The sequence below is a fragment of the Bidens hawaiensis genome, unplaced genomic scaffold (assembly GCF_021521415.1).
Source record: "Bidens hawaiensis isolate Kalapana, Puna unplaced genomic scaffold, B.hawaiensis_p1.1 tig00025811_1, whole genome shotgun sequence".
Classification (NCBI taxonomy): domain Eukaryota; kingdom Viridiplantae; phylum Streptophyta; class Magnoliopsida; order Asterales; family Asteraceae; genus Bidens; species Bidens hawaiensis.
Genome location: NW_027494147.1, coordinates 8,031 through 27,450, shown reverse-complemented (window position 1 = coordinate 27,450; position 19,420 = coordinate 8,031). Strand labels below are relative to the sequence as shown.

The following is a 19,420-nucleotide window of genomic DNA, read 5'->3' as shown; positions in this document are numbered from 1 at the left end:
CAACTGCCCTGAGGATTACGTTGTTAAGTATGCTACCTGCACGTTCACGGACCATGCCTTGACATGGTGGAACACAATAGTGCAAACTCGCGGTCAGGCAGCGACAAACCGCATGACCTGGGCAGAGCTCAAGGCCCTTGTACTGGAGCATTTCTGCCCGAAAAACGAACTGCAGAAATTAGAAAACGAATTGTGGAACCTGGAGATGCAGGGGGCAGACCACTTGGGTTATACGAACCGATTCAATGAGTTGTCGCGATTGGTGCCATGGTTGGTCACCCCAGAGTCAAAGAGGGTTGAGCGTTACATATGGGGACTAACTCCAGTAGTAAGGAGTATAGTCAACGCTGGGGGACACAAGACGTTTGAGGGTGCGGTGACGGAAGCTGGTATCGTCACATACGATTTCGTGAGGAGTGGGTCACTGAAAGTGGCAGGAGAGTCCACTGGGGGAAAGCGAGGTACGTATGACAATAGGATCCAGGAGAAGCAACAAAATAAACGTGCTCGGCCCACTGCCCAGAACTACGCCATGACTAGTTCAGGCGGAAGGCAGGAACCGCAGACAAGGACGTTTCCTAGATGTGGGAAATGCGGTTACCAGCATGGTGGCGAGTGCAGGGGGGTAGTGTACCACCGGTGTGGCAAGAATGGGCACTACGCACCGAGTTGTAGGACTAACCTGAACAATCTGAACCGACAACCGCAACCTATCCGTGCGCAGCCATTTAGGACCCAACCAGCCCGACAACAAAACCCACAAGGAAACCAAGTGATGACCACCAGCCGTGCTTGCTTTGAATGCGGCAGCACAGACTACTTCAAGAGAAACTGCCCGAAGCTGAACCAGGGAGGAAATGGGAGGCAAACCATGGGTCAGGCATCGTCGTCCAATCCGGCGAGAGGCCGAGCGTTTGTGATGGGGGCGAACGAAGCACGCCAGGACCCCAGCGTAGTGACAGGTACATTCCTCGTCTCTGATCATTACGCTTCTGTATTATTTGATACGGGCGCCGATAGAAGTTTTGTCTCCGTTAAATTCCTATCGATAGCAAACCTTCTGATTAGTGAAACCATAGAACCTTATACCGTAGAAGTCGCTAACGGTAAAACCATGATAGTTAATCAGATAGTTCGGAATTGCCCTTTTATTCTGAACAATCAATCCTTCCTGATTGACTTATTACCGGTAGAACTAGGTAGTTTTGACGTAATAGTGGGAATGGATTGGTTAGCACGTAACAAAGTGGAAATAAACTGTGAAAAGAAAATCGTCAAGATCCGGGTGTCGGATGACGAAGAGGTGTTAGTGCAAGGAGAGAAGTCGGGCACAATGATACCATTTATATCCCACCTCAAGGTGTTAAAATATATACGCCAGGGATGCGTGGCGTATCTAGCTAGCTTGACGGCCACAGATTCTGATGAGAAACGGGTGGATGATATCCCGGTGGTACGCGAGTTTCCACAAGTTTTACCAGAAGAACTTCCTGGATTACCGCCAACCCGACAGGTCGAATTCAGAATCGATTTATTACCTCAAGCTGGCCCTGTTGCTAAAGCACCCTACCGACTTGCACCGTCCGAAATGCAAGAATTATCCAATCAGTTGCAAGAATTGTTGGATAAAGGATTTATACGTCCTAGTCATTCCCCGTGGGGTGCACCTGTATTATTCGTGAAAAAGAATGACGGGAGCCTTAGAATGTGCATTGATTACAGGGAGTTGAACAAGTTAACAATCAAAAATAGATATCCTCTTCCCCGAATTGATGACCTGTTTGACCAGCTGCAAGGTGCGAGCTATTTCTCAAAGATCGATCTTAGATCGGGTTACCATCAGGTTAGAATTCAGGAAGAAGATATTCCAAAAACCGCATTCCGGACTCGCTACGACCATTACGAGTTCTTAGTTATGCCTTTCGGGCTAACAAATGCGCCGGCAGTGTTCATGGACCTCATGAATCGAGTCTGTAAACCCTATCTCGACAAATTCGTCATCGTGTTTATTGACGATATTTTGATTTACTCGAAAAGTAAAGAAGAGCACGAGCAACACTTAAGAATAATTTTAGAGCTTCTAAATCAGGAGAAGTTGTATGCAAAATTCTCCAAGTGTAACTTCTGGTTACAAGAAGTGCAATTCCTCGGTCACGTTGTAAACCATCAAGGAATACACATTGATCCGAGTAAGATTGAAGCAATTAAGAATTGGCAAGCGCCTAAAACGCCAAAGGAAATCCGCCAATTCTTAGGCTTAGCTGGATATTATCGTCGATTCATAGAGAACTTTTCAAGCATCGCCCAACCTTTAACTCTCCTGACTCAAAAGGATCGAAGGTATGAATGGGGAGAAGAGCAGGAGACAGCGTTTCAAACGTTAAAGCAAAAATTGTGCCAAGCGCCGATTTTAAGTCTCCCCGATGGAGACGATGGTTTTGTCGCGTATTGTGACGCATCACGTAGAGGGTTAGGATGCGTGTTGATGCAGAATAATAAGGTTATAGCTTATGCTTCCCGGCAGTTAAAAGTACATGAGAAAAATTACACTACTCATGACTTAGAACTGGGAGTGGTTATCTTCGCACTTAAAATCTGGAGACATTATCTCTACGGTACGAAGTGCACCATCTTCACCGATCATAAAAGTTTGCAGCACATATTCGATCAGAAAGAACTGAATATGAGGCAACGAAGATGGGTCGAGTTGTTAAGCGATTATGACTGTGAAATCCGTTATCACCCCGGCAAGGCTAATGTCGTAGCCGATGCCTTGAGTAGGAAAGATCGGATTAAACCATTGCGAGCGCTGGGGATGATAGTCCAGTCGAACCTTTCGGACCTGATTCGAGTCGCTCAACGTGAGGCGTTGAAAGAGGAACAATTGGAAAATGAGGGACTTTACGGCAATGAGAAGAATTTCGAACAGCGCGTGGACGAAATTCTCTATTTCAAAAATCGAATTTGGATCCCGACCCTCCATGACCTTCGTGAATTAATCATGGACGAAGCGCATAGATCGAAATATTCCATACATCCGGGATCGGATAAGATGTACAAGGATGTGAAGGAGTTCTACTGGTGGCCGGGTATGAAAAAGGATATAGCATCGTATGTCGGTAAGTGTACGACTTGTGCGAGAGTTAAGGCGGAGCACCAGAAACCCTCGGGGATGTTACAACAACCAGAAATTCCCGAATGGAAGTGGGAGCAAATCATGATGGATTTTGTGACACATCTCCCTAAGACGTCCCGAGGACATGATGCAATTTGGGTAATCGTGGATCGATTAACCAAATCGGCACATTTTATTCCGATTAGAAATAATTATAACACTGAGAGACTTGCGCAGATTTATATAAATGAAATTGTGTCTCGTCATGGGATACCCATCTCAATCATCTCCGATCGGGATAGCCATTTCACCTCCAATCTTTGGCAAGCTGTGCAAGAAGCGCTGGGAACGCGTATTGATCTAAGCACAGCTTACCACCCTCAGACCGATGGTCAGTCCGAGAGGACCATCCAAACTCTGGAGGATTTGCTTCGTGCATGCGTACTGGATTTTAAGGGAAATTGGGATCAACATCTCCCACTCGTTGAATTTTCCTATAATAACAGTTACCATAGCAGTATAAAGGCAGCGCCTTACGAAGCATTGTATGGTCGGAAGTGCCGATCACCACTCTGCTGGACTGAAGTGGGCGACACCCAGATTATTAGATCAGACCTAGTCCAGGAAACGACCAGCAAAATCCTTGAAATTAGGAACAATCTAAAGGCCGCGCGGGATCGGCAGAAGAGTTATGCCGATACCCCTAGAAAACCGTTGTCATTTGAGTAAGGTGATAAAGTGTATTTGAAAGTATCGCCTTGGAAGGGTGTAGTCAGATTTGGAAAGGCGGGGAAGTTAGCCCCGAGGTATATTGGGCCGTTCAATATTACTGCAAAAATCGGTCCCGTAGCATACCGATTAGAACTACCCGATGAACTGAGTGCAGTTCACAACGTGTTTCACGTATCGAACTTGAAAAGATGTCTGGCGGATGAGACATCGGTGTTACCTCTAGAGGGTGTCCAAATAAGTGATAAGCTCAATTTCGTAGAGGAACCCATAGAAATAGTAGACGGGAAAATCAAGCAACTTAGACACAATAAGATTTCGTTGGTCAAAGTTAGATGGTATTCGCAACGAGGCCCAGAATATACATGGGAACGAAAGGACGAATTCCGGAAGAAATACCCCTATCTATTTCCTCAAAAGGAAGTAGTTGACGCGTAAAATTTCAAGGACGAAATTTCTTTTACGGGGGGAGAATGTAACGATTCCGGCAAATTCAGGTATACCCTAGCCGGTATATACTATTTATGTGTTATTTGACAATGAATATATGAATTATAATGCGTTTATACGAGTATGTATGATTCACATTACGGATTATACTCGATTATACAGTTAATCGTATTGGAAATACGATTAACCGATTAACGGTTGTTGAAGCCCGAACGAATCGGGGATACATTATAGTCGAGATACATAATATTTAGTGATGTTTACGAAGTGTTAAAGCTTCGGGATAAGTGAATTAAAGCACAGAAAAAGAAATTTCGATTAATGGTACGTTGGTACGTTAAACGAAACCTTTAATACCAAACCAAGCAAGAAACGATGGATCAAGCCGAAAAAGATGCGCGATTATTAATAATATGATGTTCTAAGATAATAAATGCCATGGTTTAAGTTTTTAAAGTTTTGAAAATTGGTTTTATATAAATTTCATTTTTAAGCCGAAAAACGACCGTTTTAGCCACGTTTTAAGCCGAATTAAACATTTAACCGAAAAACGAACTGAACCAGATTATCCAAAACATTATCCAGATCTCTGATATCCGAATGTGTGGCTAGAAATGGAGAGGTGGGTCCCACCCCACCTCCCTCTCACTTCCGGTCGCAAAAAGGGGGTAACCCCCTTTGCTTTATCATTTTTTTTGCAAACAATATCCAACATCCATCATATTCTCTCAACTTCATGATCAAAAACCGACAATTCTAGCAAGAACAACGAGGTAAAGATCGAGTTATATTCGTTTCATCTTCCTTTCTCGAGTTTAATTACAAGAAAATGAGGTTTCAAGTGAAAAAGGGTGAAAACCCGAGATGAAACCGATTCTTGCATGATCAAGTGATGTATACGGGTTATACAAGGGATCTTGATCCAAGAAAGGAGTTAAACGAACCAAAAACGAATTTTTACGGTTAAATCTTTGTTTTTAAGTCATAACCGAAACCATGAAAGAAATGGCTTGATTGTGGGTGTAACTTGCTTGGTGTGGTGTTATTGTGCTTGTAGGTGTTGTATCTAGTTGATAGCAAGGGCTAGAAAGCGAGATCCTAGCGATTTGAAGCTAGAAACGCAAGGTAGTTCGGTTTTTTTTGTATGATGTTGTGATTTGGACAGATTGTGATGTGTTTAGAGTTGGGTCATGAAATTTTACAGAGGTGTTATATACATGAAAATATGAGTTCTGTGAATTTTTGGTAATTTTTGGACAAAGGATGAATATTTGGTGAATTTAATGCTCGGTTTTGGCCAAAAATGGTGAAAAATAGTTAAATATCATGAACAATTCTGGAAAATTCCACATAAGCTTTTTTATAACATGTAAAAGTCACACACAAAATTTTAGGTCCGTTGGAGAAGTCTAAGTAGGCTTTTCGGTTAAACGAGTTCTAGGGTTTTCTAGCTCGGTTTTAGTGAAAATGGCATGTAAAATGAGATTTTGGTTCTGGAAATATTACAGGGGACTATGGGGATGGCAGGGGTCATCCAGGAAAAATTTGGGATTTTTCTAAGATCGTTTGGTATTTACGACATATTTAGTGTTTAAATGGTGTTTAAAAATAGATAAATAAAATTTAAATATAAAAATTAATTCTGGAAATATTTTTATAAAATTACCCACTGTCAAAAAGTGATTTGTGCAAAATTTCAAGATCCGAGATTAAACGGATAATTATTTGTGCTAAAAAGAAGATAAAAACTAACTTTTAAAGCTTAAAACGCGTAAACCGGTAAAGTTCGTATAAGCGAGCTGACTGGTGTATAAAAACCCTAAAAATGAACTATTTTCATATAATTGAGTTAAACAAGTAAAAATAAATCATCCAAAAATAATTCGGATGATTTGAGTAATTTTAACCGATTTAACAGTTTCCGGTACGCCAAAGACGGAAACGGGTCCCGCGGCCAATCGGGGCGTCTAAACCGAGCTCTAAATTCACAACTTTACTTAAATTATCAGTCAACAACTATTTTCGGGTCATGTGTGACCAAACTCATTTTTGAAACGTAAAAACGGATAACCGTGCTAGGCACGCAAAACGGAAAAACGACTAGTAGTAATTTTGACTAGTGAACTCTAAACGATATCACAATCTGAGTCCTGAGAAGTGTTTCTGGGTTAACATTGCCCCCGGAACGGGTACAGTACTGGGTTAACAGTGTCCCCAGATGTACCGGTTAACACGATTAAAATTATATAAATAGTAAATGTATAGTAACGAATTTAGGGATCGTATTACAGATCCGGATTAATAGCTCACGTACTGTGTTACTGCTTGCGATAAGGTGAGTTTCACGAGCCCCTTTTTCTGAATTGTTTTTAAATATTTTCCCGGGGCGGAAGCATGTTACTACTGAAATGTTTAAGTACATACTGAACGCATGGATTTGCGTGTTTTTATATATATTTTATTGTACGGGAATCGTACGGAAATGTACTAAGATGGTAATTGTCTGAGTTGCTAACATTCTAAGGCCCCGGAACACGAGTGATTAACTGAAATCCGGTAGAGTGTGGATAGTACTATTGGTCTGACAAACCCAACTGGTCCGGCATGGATTTGCTGATGTTTCCCAGCCAGTTGCACATGTCTATTTTGTTGTTATATATATTTTGCTATGTAATGTTAGACATAGCGGTTTGGGGCAGGTCCGTGGGCGGGGGATATGCCACGGGGGTTGTGTGTGATAGTCTGAGGTTTCACTTGTGGGCTCAGCATAATTACATCGCTAATATATGATTATTATAATGATTTGTCACTGTTGTTTAAAATAGTGAAACTCACCAACTATTCGTAGTTGACCCGTTTTCTTTACATGCTTTCTAGGTACTCCCAAACTGGAATAAGTGCTACATGCTTGATGATGCGTGCTTTTTGTGGAAGCTTAGTGATCATTTTGTATTAAATATGTTAATGTACTGTTGGTAAAACCTATGTGTAACGCCTAGACGGTAACTAAACTCGGAACAATGTAATATGATGTGAATTAATGTAGTGGTGTTTTCTTTATAAGCAATGCTGTTGATATCAGACGTGTCTGTTGCATCCCGTTTACGTTTCCGCTGCGGTTACGGGGTGTTACATGACACAAAAGCATTCATTTCCTTCATACTTGCACGTAAATCAAGAAATTCAACTTATAGGACGTAAAAGTATATAGAGCGTATAAGTAATGCAGGCGTATAAGCAGTAAGACTTATACGCTATACAGACACTTATACGGCGTATAACACTTATACTCTTTATCTTATACGCAGAACCACTTATACGGCAATTATGAACTTATATAGCGAGGAACATTTATATAGAGAACACAGCATATACGTCAATCAGTAGAACATATACGTTGCACAAAACTATGGACTTCATCATGATAAGAACTTAAAACATATGCTTGAATTTGATGAATTGACTCTTGCATAAATGATCCCTAGGTGTATACGAACATGAATCTGAGATGAATTTGATTTTGAACAACAAATGAGTGTTTCATTGAAGAATAATTTTCGTTGATAAACTTTGACTTGCAAATCTTCAAATTGATACGAGTTGATGTCTTTAATTCAGTAGTAAACACGAGCCAAAAGCTTTGATACCACTTGAAAGAACGGATGCAGGATCATAAAACGTCATCGTATACGTGTCAATACAATACGATTCTGATATAATACATTGTGTTACTATACTATACTAAACTATACAGCGGAAACATATAGTAAAGGAACTAAACACATGTCAACTTAAGTAATTATCACTATATTCATTTAACAATGTCAGTACAAGTGATAATATTTTCTAACTAAATACTTCCAAAGATTGATCCAAAATATGACAAGATCAAGCTATTGTACACAACCACCTATGGGCCGTATAAGTCTTTCCAGCGTATAAGACTTGTACACCATATAACTCTTATGTGTTGGTTAGCATACTTATACGCCCCTTCACATTTAAATCTAAACATTCAGCTCGTTTAACACTACAAGACCTAGCATTAGACATTTTGCACTAGCAGTTTACTGCAATGTTGCATTGTAAGACATCAGGATTTTGATGTTGCGGTTGAGAGGTTTGATCATGGTATTAGTTCCAAAATAACTGCTAGAAAAATGAGGAGTTTGTGGAGTTTTAGTTCCACTTTGTTGATTGCCTAAAAACGCAACTCCCTCAGTATGGTAAGTAGTTTGAATCTTTGGATTTTGAAGTACCACAGATTGAGAACTTTTGAAGTACAACCCAATGTATTAAGAAACAGATGTACTCTTCATCCTCTACTTCTTTCTCAGTTTCAATTCTTGTGTTTCTAGCTTTTCAATGAAACGAGCTAGAGTAAGTCGAGCATAAGCAACAAGATTACACTGTTTAATCATAATAGAAGTTTCCCATTTTTCAAGTAAAGCATCGGCTAGCTTGCCAATGTACTCAAATTCCTTTTATCATTGCCCAACCTCTTCATTTCATTCATCAAGTGACAGTTCTTTAGATCAATTGGGCAAACGATTCACCCTTCACCATGGTGAATATATCAAATTCTTTCTTAAGCAATGCCATATTTGATTTCTTCATATGCGGATTTCCCCTATCATTGTTGAGAAGAGCTTGACAAAATAGAATAACGTGAACCATTATGCTGAAGCAATTGAAAGATCTCAACTTTAATTGCTTGTTGAAACGGATTCAGCATCTTCTTCTCCCTAAGAAATATTTCCTTGCCAGCTTCAGGAACCTGTGATAAACGATATCTTGTTCCATTTTCATTCTCAAGGATTAAGTACTCTGCCTCGACAACAATCCACGTGTCATAATTCTTAGTTTGAACGTGCATTTCAAACTTATCAGCCCAACTAGGATATTCTTCCATTCTAAGAAGCTTCGGTGGCTTATTAGATGTTCCTATCTCATTCTCAAGATTAAGATTTTGAGTAGAGTTAACGCATGTGTCACGAGTGCACTTAAATCTTCCATTTGTAAGAACAATCAACAATCAAACCAATTAACCCACATTCCCTATAAGTATATAACTTAGCGTATAAGTCAACACAAATTCCAACACGCATAAGCCACTAAGCGCATAAGTCTTGATCCAGCGTATAAGCTACTTATCCAGTGTATATCCACTTATCTGCCCGTATAACCACTTATCCGCTCCAAATCAACTTATACGTGCAACCTTATCCGTTGAATATCACCATTTACAATTTTGATGATGAAATCAAGCTTGGATGAAGTTGTAATTTTGTAGGATTATGAACGATGGATAAACGATCAGTCTGTGAATAATTGATAAGTTTTTTTACGATGAAACTACGATCGATTGAGAAAACAGTCATGAAACGGACTTGTTGATGTTAATTCCTTGTGTTCTCAAATCAGATATGGGCCTATAAGCTTTGATGCCACTTGAAAAGATATTTAAACAATTAGGATCGTCATGAATTGTATCTACTCTTTAACGTAATGTGCGGAAAACAATAAGAGATAAGAATCACAGGTAATACTTTAATGTTTAGGCTTTTATATAATCAAAATGTAATCAATACAAAGATTTGACTATCAAGCATAATCGAATCAGGCTCTCTCCCAATACATCTCATCCATCCAAATATCATTCGAGAGTTAATACGAGCGCGATTCGATCCTAACCCAGATCCGAGCTCTTTCGTTAATACCAAATATTCACGCTTCCGCATCGGGGTTTGGGTCTTGTCAATTGGTATCAGAGCGGGGTTAACGAATCGTTCAGACTAACCGTTGAATTTGATTCAATTCGATCATGAATCCACCATGTACGTTAAAATTTGAAGTTCGTTGAAGTTTTTGGGGTTTTCGCAAGGATTTGGATGATTTTTGATGACTCGAAGATGATTCGAAGATGATTTCTGTGAATTGATGCTTGAGTTGATGACTAGTTCTTAAACTCGTCATCCATTTCACGTTTATATGTTCAGATTCGTCCAGATCTACATTTTTCGGTTCGTTTTAGCTCAGATTCATTTATATTTGATGTTTTAGATCTGAAAATTTGATAAAATTAATTATAGATTGTTGATAGAATGTTGGTTTCGTGATGATTTGATGGGATTACAATGTTCAATTTCGTGTAACAAGGGCTTAGTTTCAGATCTAGCAATTTAGGGTCCGTATGTGTTCAAATTGGGGGAAACGTTTTTTAAGTGTTTGAGCAGATTGGGGATTACATGTTAGCAGCAGATGTTATTTATCTAGCACTTATTTGCGGTTGCTGCAATTTTTTAAATAGTTGCTGCTATGAGATTTCAATGTAGTTAAGATGATGTTATTGATCTCATATGTCACAAAAACATTAGGGAAATTCAGTAATCGTTGCAACTAATATGAATGTTCATGAGTAGATATGACAAACATGTTGTGTTCGAGTAGACGCACCTGATGCAGGTCTTGAACACCTGATGCAGTTACTATATGACTACAAACGGTGAGGGATTGTTGTTATGTTTAATTCACGACATGTTAGAAGACAGGTGCGTCTGCTGCACTTTGTCATAGGGGCGGTTTGGTAAATTTCATTACAGAATATACAATTATTAGCCTCGAACAGATTATGATTATTAACGAATAGTTGCTGCAATTCATGATTATTCCCGAGTAGTTATCATAAGGTTTCATAAACAGATGTTGGTATACTCAATCAAAAACAGTTCCTAACAAATGGGTTAACTCGGACTGAGTTGGAACAGTTGCAATACACATTGAGCAGGGTAATTTTGGTAATATTGTAGCTGCTGAAAATCATTAACTAGTACTTAATATGTAGCTACTGATACATGTTTATGTTGCTGCACTATTTTACAAAGGGAAAAATGATAACTGATTGAAGGGGCAGCTATTGATAACTCACGAAAAGACGACGTTAATATGAACTCGTATATATTGATTTAAGAACTGGGGCTGGATTGCGTGTTCGAACATGTTGCAGATGGATACGTAATCAGTTGTTTCTTGTTGCTGATCTGTTTATTCAGGGGTGGGCTGCTGAAAAGTTGTATTTGCTGCACTATTGAGGGCAGATTGGGATTGTTTGTTGCTGATATAATGCGTTGTTGCTGCACTAATTTACAAACTAATTGGAAGATTAGGCCCGAACAATCATGACTTTCAAGCACTTGCTGATCTGGTTATAGCAACTATTATTACCGTTTAGTAACGAAAAAGGCATCAAACTGTTTATTAGTTCATGAGTAGTTGAACCGAGCAGTTACAGGAAAGAACTCGAGTTGTAAACATATTTACTTGTTGTACTATTTGTTCAGCATAAGAGGGCAGATTGGTCTTTTTGTAGCTGATATATGGCTGCTGATATGGGTTTATAAATGACCTGTTTGCTGATATAATTGTTGTTTACAAGTCTGTAATTGACCAGGGCACAAATGACATGTTTGGGGCTGTTTAATGATTATTATTGTGGTTATTTGCTTGTGATATAAAGTTAAATGATGCTACTACTGAACAAGTTCACAAGTTTGGGGTAAAATAACAATTAATATCTTGTGATCTAGTTCACGAGCAGTTGTAGCAGGAGCATTTCAGTAATATTGCAGCTGATACAAGACTTTAATGCAGAAAATTACATATGTTCGGTGTTCGACAGGTCAAGTTTGACACAAAAAAGTTGGCTTATCAAAAGTCAAACGGGCCAAGATGAAGGAAAGAATGTATACTTCCTTATCCGTTGACTTTTTGCCCAAGTATGATTGACTGTTTGGAAGTGATTTTTCTGGTCATCTCGGTTGTTGACTGTGTCAGGTCAACGAGGGGTATTTTGGTCATTTTTGAATAGTTTTGAGCAAAAATTGGGCAAAAAGTCACAAAAATTTCACAACTTCAACAAGGTGCTTACAAGAATAAGATGGTTGATTTTCCGGATCATTTCATAAGTTGACCAAGTCAAAGATTGTTGAAATTGAAGAGTCTCATGTTTTCACCCGCACTTGATTCGAAGACACGTTTGTTAAAGATAATTGCAACGAAATTGGGGGAATAGAATTCTTTGAATTTCATTGCAAATTAGTTGCTTCAAATCAAGTAAAAGACTCAAGTTAAGGAAACTTTGATCAATATAAATAATCCAAGGTTTTTTCAAAGATGTGGAGGATCTTGATGACGTAATCATATGGAATCTGCCGTCTCATCATCCACACCACAAACAGGAAAAATTGAAGATTTTTTATGATCACATTGAGTGTATTTCCTTTTATGATAACCTTGTTACTTGATGTTGATCATTGAAGTTCAAAGCCGCTTAAAGTGAGGGGAAGAATTTAAATGAAAGACAACGGGTTATGAAGTAATCATGGAAGTAATTCGATGGCATCGGTCTAAGGGGGAGATTGTTGGGTCTTATACTTTAGACCGACGCATCGAATTAATATGTGGGTGAAAAATATATTGTTTGTCTCAACCAAGGGTGGATGGCTTGAAGACCAACTCATGCTAGACTAGTATAAATAGATGTTTTTATTCATTTGTCTAGTTGATTGAGTGTATTGTGTATTGATTGAGATCTAGGGTTTTATCCCTATGAGAGAGTCTCCTCCCCGGGATGAGCTCTCCCGGGGTGGCTGATATTTATTGTGTATGTATGAATGTATGTATGTATGAGTGATACTAATGATATCATACTACCATTTCTATCTTATTTGTGTTTCGATTACATATATGTGTTCATCCTACTTTATTATTTATTGTTAATCGAATCAGGCTCTCTCCCAATACATCTCATCCGTCCAAATATCATTCACGAGTGAATACAAGTGCGATTCGATCCTAACCCAGATATGAGCTCTTTCGTTAATATCGATTATTCACGCTTCTGCATCGGGGCTCGGGTCTTGTCAAACAACGCTTATTGCTAATAGAAATACGAAAATACCCTATTCAATGTCTTCTGCTTGTAGCTTCCAACATTTTGGATCCAGTTCAGCCTGAAACACTTTATCTCTCCACTGAAAAACGCACCCACGAGCTTCTAAATTCTCAAGAACCGATCTTGGTAACAAAGTTCTGAACGAAGATTGGAGCTTGACTTTGGTCAACCCTCCACATCCCAACAATGCAGCTGCCAGTCCGCTTGGAGTCAGACCGTCCATATGAAGAATGGTCAAAATTTGTAAACAACCAAGGCCGGCAAGGTATAACAACCCAACATCCGTCACAGAGCTATACGACAAGTTAATCTGTTCAGAAAAAAACCAAAAAGATAAGTTAACAAATAAGTAAAAATGGGCGTGTCTAATACAGAACCAGTTTTAAGTAGTACAAGCAATAAAATCCATATATACAGGCTGTGTTTAAATATTTTTGTCCACATTTAATATATGTTTTATATTAAATATAAAAAAACTATTTTAAATATAAGAACCAAGTTCTTACAAAATAAAGTATTTTTTTGTTTCGTAAATATAAAAAAAACTACTTTATTTTGAAAGAACTTGATTTTCAACGAAATTTATATCTAAATGTCGACATTTTGATATAAATTGTTATTAAAAAGCGACTGCTTTCAAAATAAAGTATTTTTGTCTCGGTAATATAAAGAAATACATTATTTTGAAAGAACTCGATTTTAATAAAATTTATATCGGAGATTAAACAAACTTGTGTATTTTGACTCTTTTTAAAAAGTTAAATATTATACTAAAGAAAAATCAAATTACATATTATAAATTGTTGAAAACAAATGAAAGATACAAATCATCTCTGAAGCACCTAAATATCCATAAAGTTCGATATAACATGTGGGTCCCACAGTTTTCTACTTAAAATTGTACTTGTGTATCGTATGGCCCACTACGCACAATTCATTATAAACACAAAACTAAACGGAAGCAAAGGGAAGAAGGCGGTTAATTACCTGTCTAAGGTTCTGTGAAAAATGGGCGATCGGGATCAATCCTGAGTCGTTAACATTGAGGCATTTCTTAATATCCAGCTTTGTGAGTTGTTTGCATCTAAAGGCAATCGGTTCTAGCCCTAGAGAAGTAATTAAAGGGCACCCTCTGCTTTCAAGTGTGTTTAGATTACAACACTTTGATAAAGAGATCAATGAGCTATCAGTTACGCTTTCGCAGTAAGAAATGTTAATCATTTCAAGCCCAGTGCAACCACAAGCAACCGCAGAAATGCCCTTATCGGTGATTCCAATTGACCTAAAACCAAAATCAATTTTACAAATTATTTATGCCCGTCATTTGTTGACTCCCGGTATTTAACAAATTGAAGGGTAGCTTAGACATTTCAAACCTGTATAAATCGAGCTCTGAAAGTTTATGGCATCTGCTTCCGATAAAGATAAGCCCCTCGTCGGTTATATTTAAACATATCCCAAGCTTCAATACGGATAGTTCGGTACATCTTGAAACTGACTTTAGCCCTGCACAAACGATCATATGTAAAAACTGAACGGTACTTGGCATTTCATGACATAACAAACAATCTAAATACACACACACAATTTGAAGTAGAAAACTGTGAGACCAGTATCTATATGTTTCATTAGATAATTCATTTTAACTTATAATCGACTTTTAATAGCTTATTTTAACTCTCATAAAAATCCCTCCAATAGCAAGGCTATTTGTGGGGTCGGGGGTGATGTAGGCAAACCATACCTCCGTCCAAATTACATAGAGGTTGCTTGCACAGAGAGCCCCAGCTCCATAAAAAATCTTAATACATAGTTCTGTTTAATATTTTTGTAGACATTCCAAAATAATTTAATAAAATCAACTTCCTTCAAAATAAAGTATTTTCTTTATATTTACAAGACAAAAGAATACAATATTTTGAAAGATCTGGTTTTTAATAAAATTTAAATCAGAATGTCTACCAAAAAAAACTGTATATTCAGATTTTTTTTTTAAATTAAATAATACAAGTTATTACCAACCCACATAAACACATGCACATATTTCTTTAACTACATACAAGTGCTTACACCACATTTCATGACATAATTAACAATATGTATGCTTTTAGGGGTGTTCATCGGTTCAGATATCGATTTATTAGGTTTATTTGGTTGTGAATTTTTTTTGCCGTAACAGAAAACCAAAGCGATCCGAATTACAAATGTATCTAGCAGAACCGAATTCAACCAATTAAACCAATTTATTCGGTTCAGTTATCTGATTAAACCGGTTATTATTCAATTTATTCGATTGTATTCAGTTCGGTTATCCAAATAAGCAAGATTTGTGGAACCAATAACTGAAAACCGAAGCATACCTTCATCATCAACATCATTATCAGTGAGATCAAGCTCTTGAAGAAAATGACAATATTGCCCAATCAAAACAAACGCCTCCGATGACACAAGTGTACACGACTCCATCTTGAGAGAAACAAGCCCCCCACAAGATTTCGTTATGTGAGAAACTGCAGCGTGTGTTATCTTTCTACAGCATGTGATGTCTAACCTTTTCAATTCGGTGTGTTTGGTTACAATTGACGAAAGACCATAATCCGTCACACCCGTGCACTTACATAAACTTAACTCCATGAGTGACACACACCAGTTTCCAATGCCCTTGAGTCCCGAACAAGTGACGTGGCAACCGTCTAACCGAAGTGATTGCAAGTTTGAAAGCTTTTGTAGACTTTCAGAAAGAGCAGGAGTCACCTGAAACAGTTATTTAAGTAAATTAACAAAAAATACTTTTAAATGAGAATCATTATTATTGAGAAAACTATATATTGATTCCTAAATGACCATATAATCAAAAGGATGATATTAAAACTGATTATTGAGACTTGAAAGTTGCAATGATTGGATAACTATTTTCTATATGCATATTTAAACAGTCCTATATTTGGTAGAAGCTTTAATATTAGTGAAATGTCCAAAATAACCCTTAATAAAGCCGGAGAAAAAGACTTGTCATTGATTGACGGTTCGGTGGCCATACGACATAAATGAATATGAATGTCCAAAAGACCCCTCAATAAAAGCAGAAAAAAAATGATGTATCTAACATTGATCATCAATTCAGCGGGCATACGACATAAATGTATATGAAATGTTCAAAAATACCCCTCGATAGAACCAGAAAAAATTGACTTGTTGATCATTGATCATCAATTCAGTGGGTATAAGACATAAATGGGCATGAAATGTCCAAAATACTCCTCGATAAAACAAAAAAAAAACACGATTTATTGAACATTGATCAACAATTCAGTTGCATACGACATAAATGAACATGATATGGTCCAAAATAACCCTTAATAAAAAAATCGACGATTTATCGAACATTGGTCATCAATTCAGTGGGCATACGACTTAAACGTATAGGATACTTACAAGTGGCCCGTATGCTAAATTAAGATTTTGAAGACAGCCGGTGCTGCTAGTAAGTGAAGACACTCCCACATGAGTAGCATTCTCCCAATGCGACATATTCAACGACTGTTTAATACAAGTTATTAGTTTCGTGAAAAGTTACAAAATAAAAGAAATTTCTTTGAAGAACAGATACCTTCAGCGACGCCCATCGATGTTTAAGAGATCCAAAAGTTTCATCATTGATCCCGCAACATCCTTCTAAAGCCAATTCTTCAAGATATTGCAACTTCAAGAGTGAAGGCATGCATTTTTTGGTGATCTGTAACACAAAGAAGAAACAACGTGAATTCTAGATTGTATCAAAGAAAGAAAAATCATTTCTTTTTCGTCACAACATAGGACCCACGAAGAATTTTCAATTATATTTGCGCCATATACGACCAAAATCATTTATATTTATGTAAGTGATTATGTGAAGTAATGAACAACTCAATAACAGGTAACAGACAACAATAGTGACGCCACAAATATAGGACCGATAAACACGGCGTGTGTGAAAAATTTTTACTTACGTGTTAAGACAGTTATAATCATCTTTTATGGTGGCTCTCGATACGCGCTTCTTAATTAAAGCTAAAACAATGGAACTATAAACATCTCCTTCTATAGCAGAAAAGTTGATTTATAAAGATCTCAAAGTTCATCAACATTCAATAAAGATTTTACTAATTTACTATTGATTTTTAAAGATTTCAATGTTCCTATTGTGATATTACCTATTTACTTTCAAAGTTGATCCATTTAGAGCTTAAATTTTAAGAAACACTGTGAATTATTCAAGATTGCATCAAAGAACAAAAGGCATTCGCCGCAATTGTTCAGTCAGGAACCAGGGACCCACTGGAGAATTTTTCGATTCATAACGAACCGCATGCAAAAAAAATCAATTTTTTTATGATTACTGATTATATAAACGAACGAACAAATATATAACAGTGACACCAACAAAGATAGGACTCGGTTATCATGACGAATTTTCGTACGTTTACGACATTTATAATAACTTTTGTGACGTTTTCGGATACGTAAATATTAATTAGAGATAAAACAATATCTTGTAGGTTTTAACATGTTAAATTACTCCTGATTCAACGCTAACACTCCCTCTTTATGAAAAGATGATTTTTGTACGATTTTAATGTTCATCAACATCAATAAATATTTTACTTGCTATTGTGATTGTGATATTATCTATTTAATTACTTGCAAAATTCATTGATTTTGCTTGTTAAACATGGTTATTAATTAGGGTTTACAAGTAATATGACTTGAAATAGTTGATGAAATGATAAGAAACATATCATCATCAGATAATCAAAAGCAATAATAAGCAAAAGGTAGAAATATACCAGCAAATGAGAAAGATCCAAGCTTCTAATCAGCTTACACTTGACACCAATCAAAGCAACCCCTAAATCAGCAACACCCAAACACCACTTCAAATTCAAAACCCTCAGTTTGAGACACCCAACTGCCACACACCCAATCCCAATATCAGTCACACCCTTACACCTCGCCAAGCTCAGCCTCTCCAAGCTCCTACACCCCGCCACGGCCGCAAGCGCACTATCGGTCAAATGCACGGCATTCGACAGATCAATCTCCACCAAATTCACACAGCTCTTAACCAAACTCATGAACCCCACCTGCGAGAACACCTGAGACCTCGAGAAATCAACAGATTTCAGATATTTAGAGGTAACTGAGAGAAACCCATCTGGGATTCGAGGGCAGAGAGTGAGATCGAGGTGGGTTATTAATGGGTATCGGTTTAAGATTAAGAGTTGGGGGTCACAGTGAGGATAGGGTCTTAACGTACGACGGTGACGAGATTCGATTGAGTAGAATGATCTGGAAACTAACGAGAATGATTTCAGGTCAATTGGGTTTGGTTTGAGGCAATCCAAGATTGAGAAAATGATTTCTTCTGAGACTAATTCGAATGGGTTGTTGATTTCGAATTCTTGTTTTTGTTTCTTCATTTTTTTCTATTTTAAATCTTGATATGATAAATAAATTGTATGTGTATTTGTAATATAATGAAAATGACAAAAATGAAAATGGTGGTGTGGTTATTGAGTGAAGGTAGAAGAAGAAGAAGATGGTGAGGATGTATGGTTTACATTACCATTTTGCCCTTGTGGCCTACCCATAATAATAATAATAAATACGATTAGATGATTTTGTGCCGGTGGAGACGGTTTTACCCCTGAGTCCACGTGTAACATTTTGTTGAAAATCATTGAATGCCAAAGAAATCACCACCTTTTTTTTTTCTTAATACTTTCTAACGGTCGTTTGATGGGTCACTCTTCCATTTAATCACCTTTACTCTCTAAGAAGGTTATTAACTCGTGTGCTACACGGGTGGAATACAAAACTCGTCAATTAAACACATACATAATTTCAAACAACATATTTTAATATGTTTTTTTGACACGCCTACATGATTTATAACTATGAATCATATCCAAAGGGAAACATAATATTGAAAGACTTAAACTTACAGAGAATGACATTACATAGTACAATGTTTAGAAACAAAACTTTAAACTTTAAAACATAAACTACTAAATATTTCTTTATAAACCACATTTGTTGTTTATTTTTGTAACTTTACATTGTTTATCTAAAATAAGCATTTTAAGACTAACATCGACTTCTGTTAATGGTCATACAAAAACAAACTGTAACGA

At 37.4% G+C, this 19,420-nt stretch overlaps 1 protein-coding gene across 1 annotated transcript; it reads right to left on the bottom strand.

Annotated features, from left to right (window-relative positions):
* Positions 1 to 13,236: 13,236 nt before the first annotated feature.
* LOC143572372 (F-box/LRR-repeat protein 3-like) lies at positions 13,237 to 18,716 on the bottom strand. The gene is made up of 7 exons (XM_077057556.1): positions 18,074 to 18,716; positions 16,858 to 16,983; positions 16,683 to 16,787; positions 15,608 to 16,001; positions 14,624 to 14,753; positions 14,235 to 14,529; positions 13,237 to 13,557 (listed from the first exon to the last, which is right to left on the bottom strand). Exons 1-7 carry the CDS (start codon positions 18,704 to 18,706, stop codon positions 13,255 to 13,257), a joined length of 1,986 nt encoding a protein of 661 aa, XP_076913671.1. The 5' UTR covers positions 18,707 to 18,716; the 3' UTR covers positions 13,237 to 13,254.
* Positions 18,717 to 19,420: the final 704 nt, after the last annotated feature.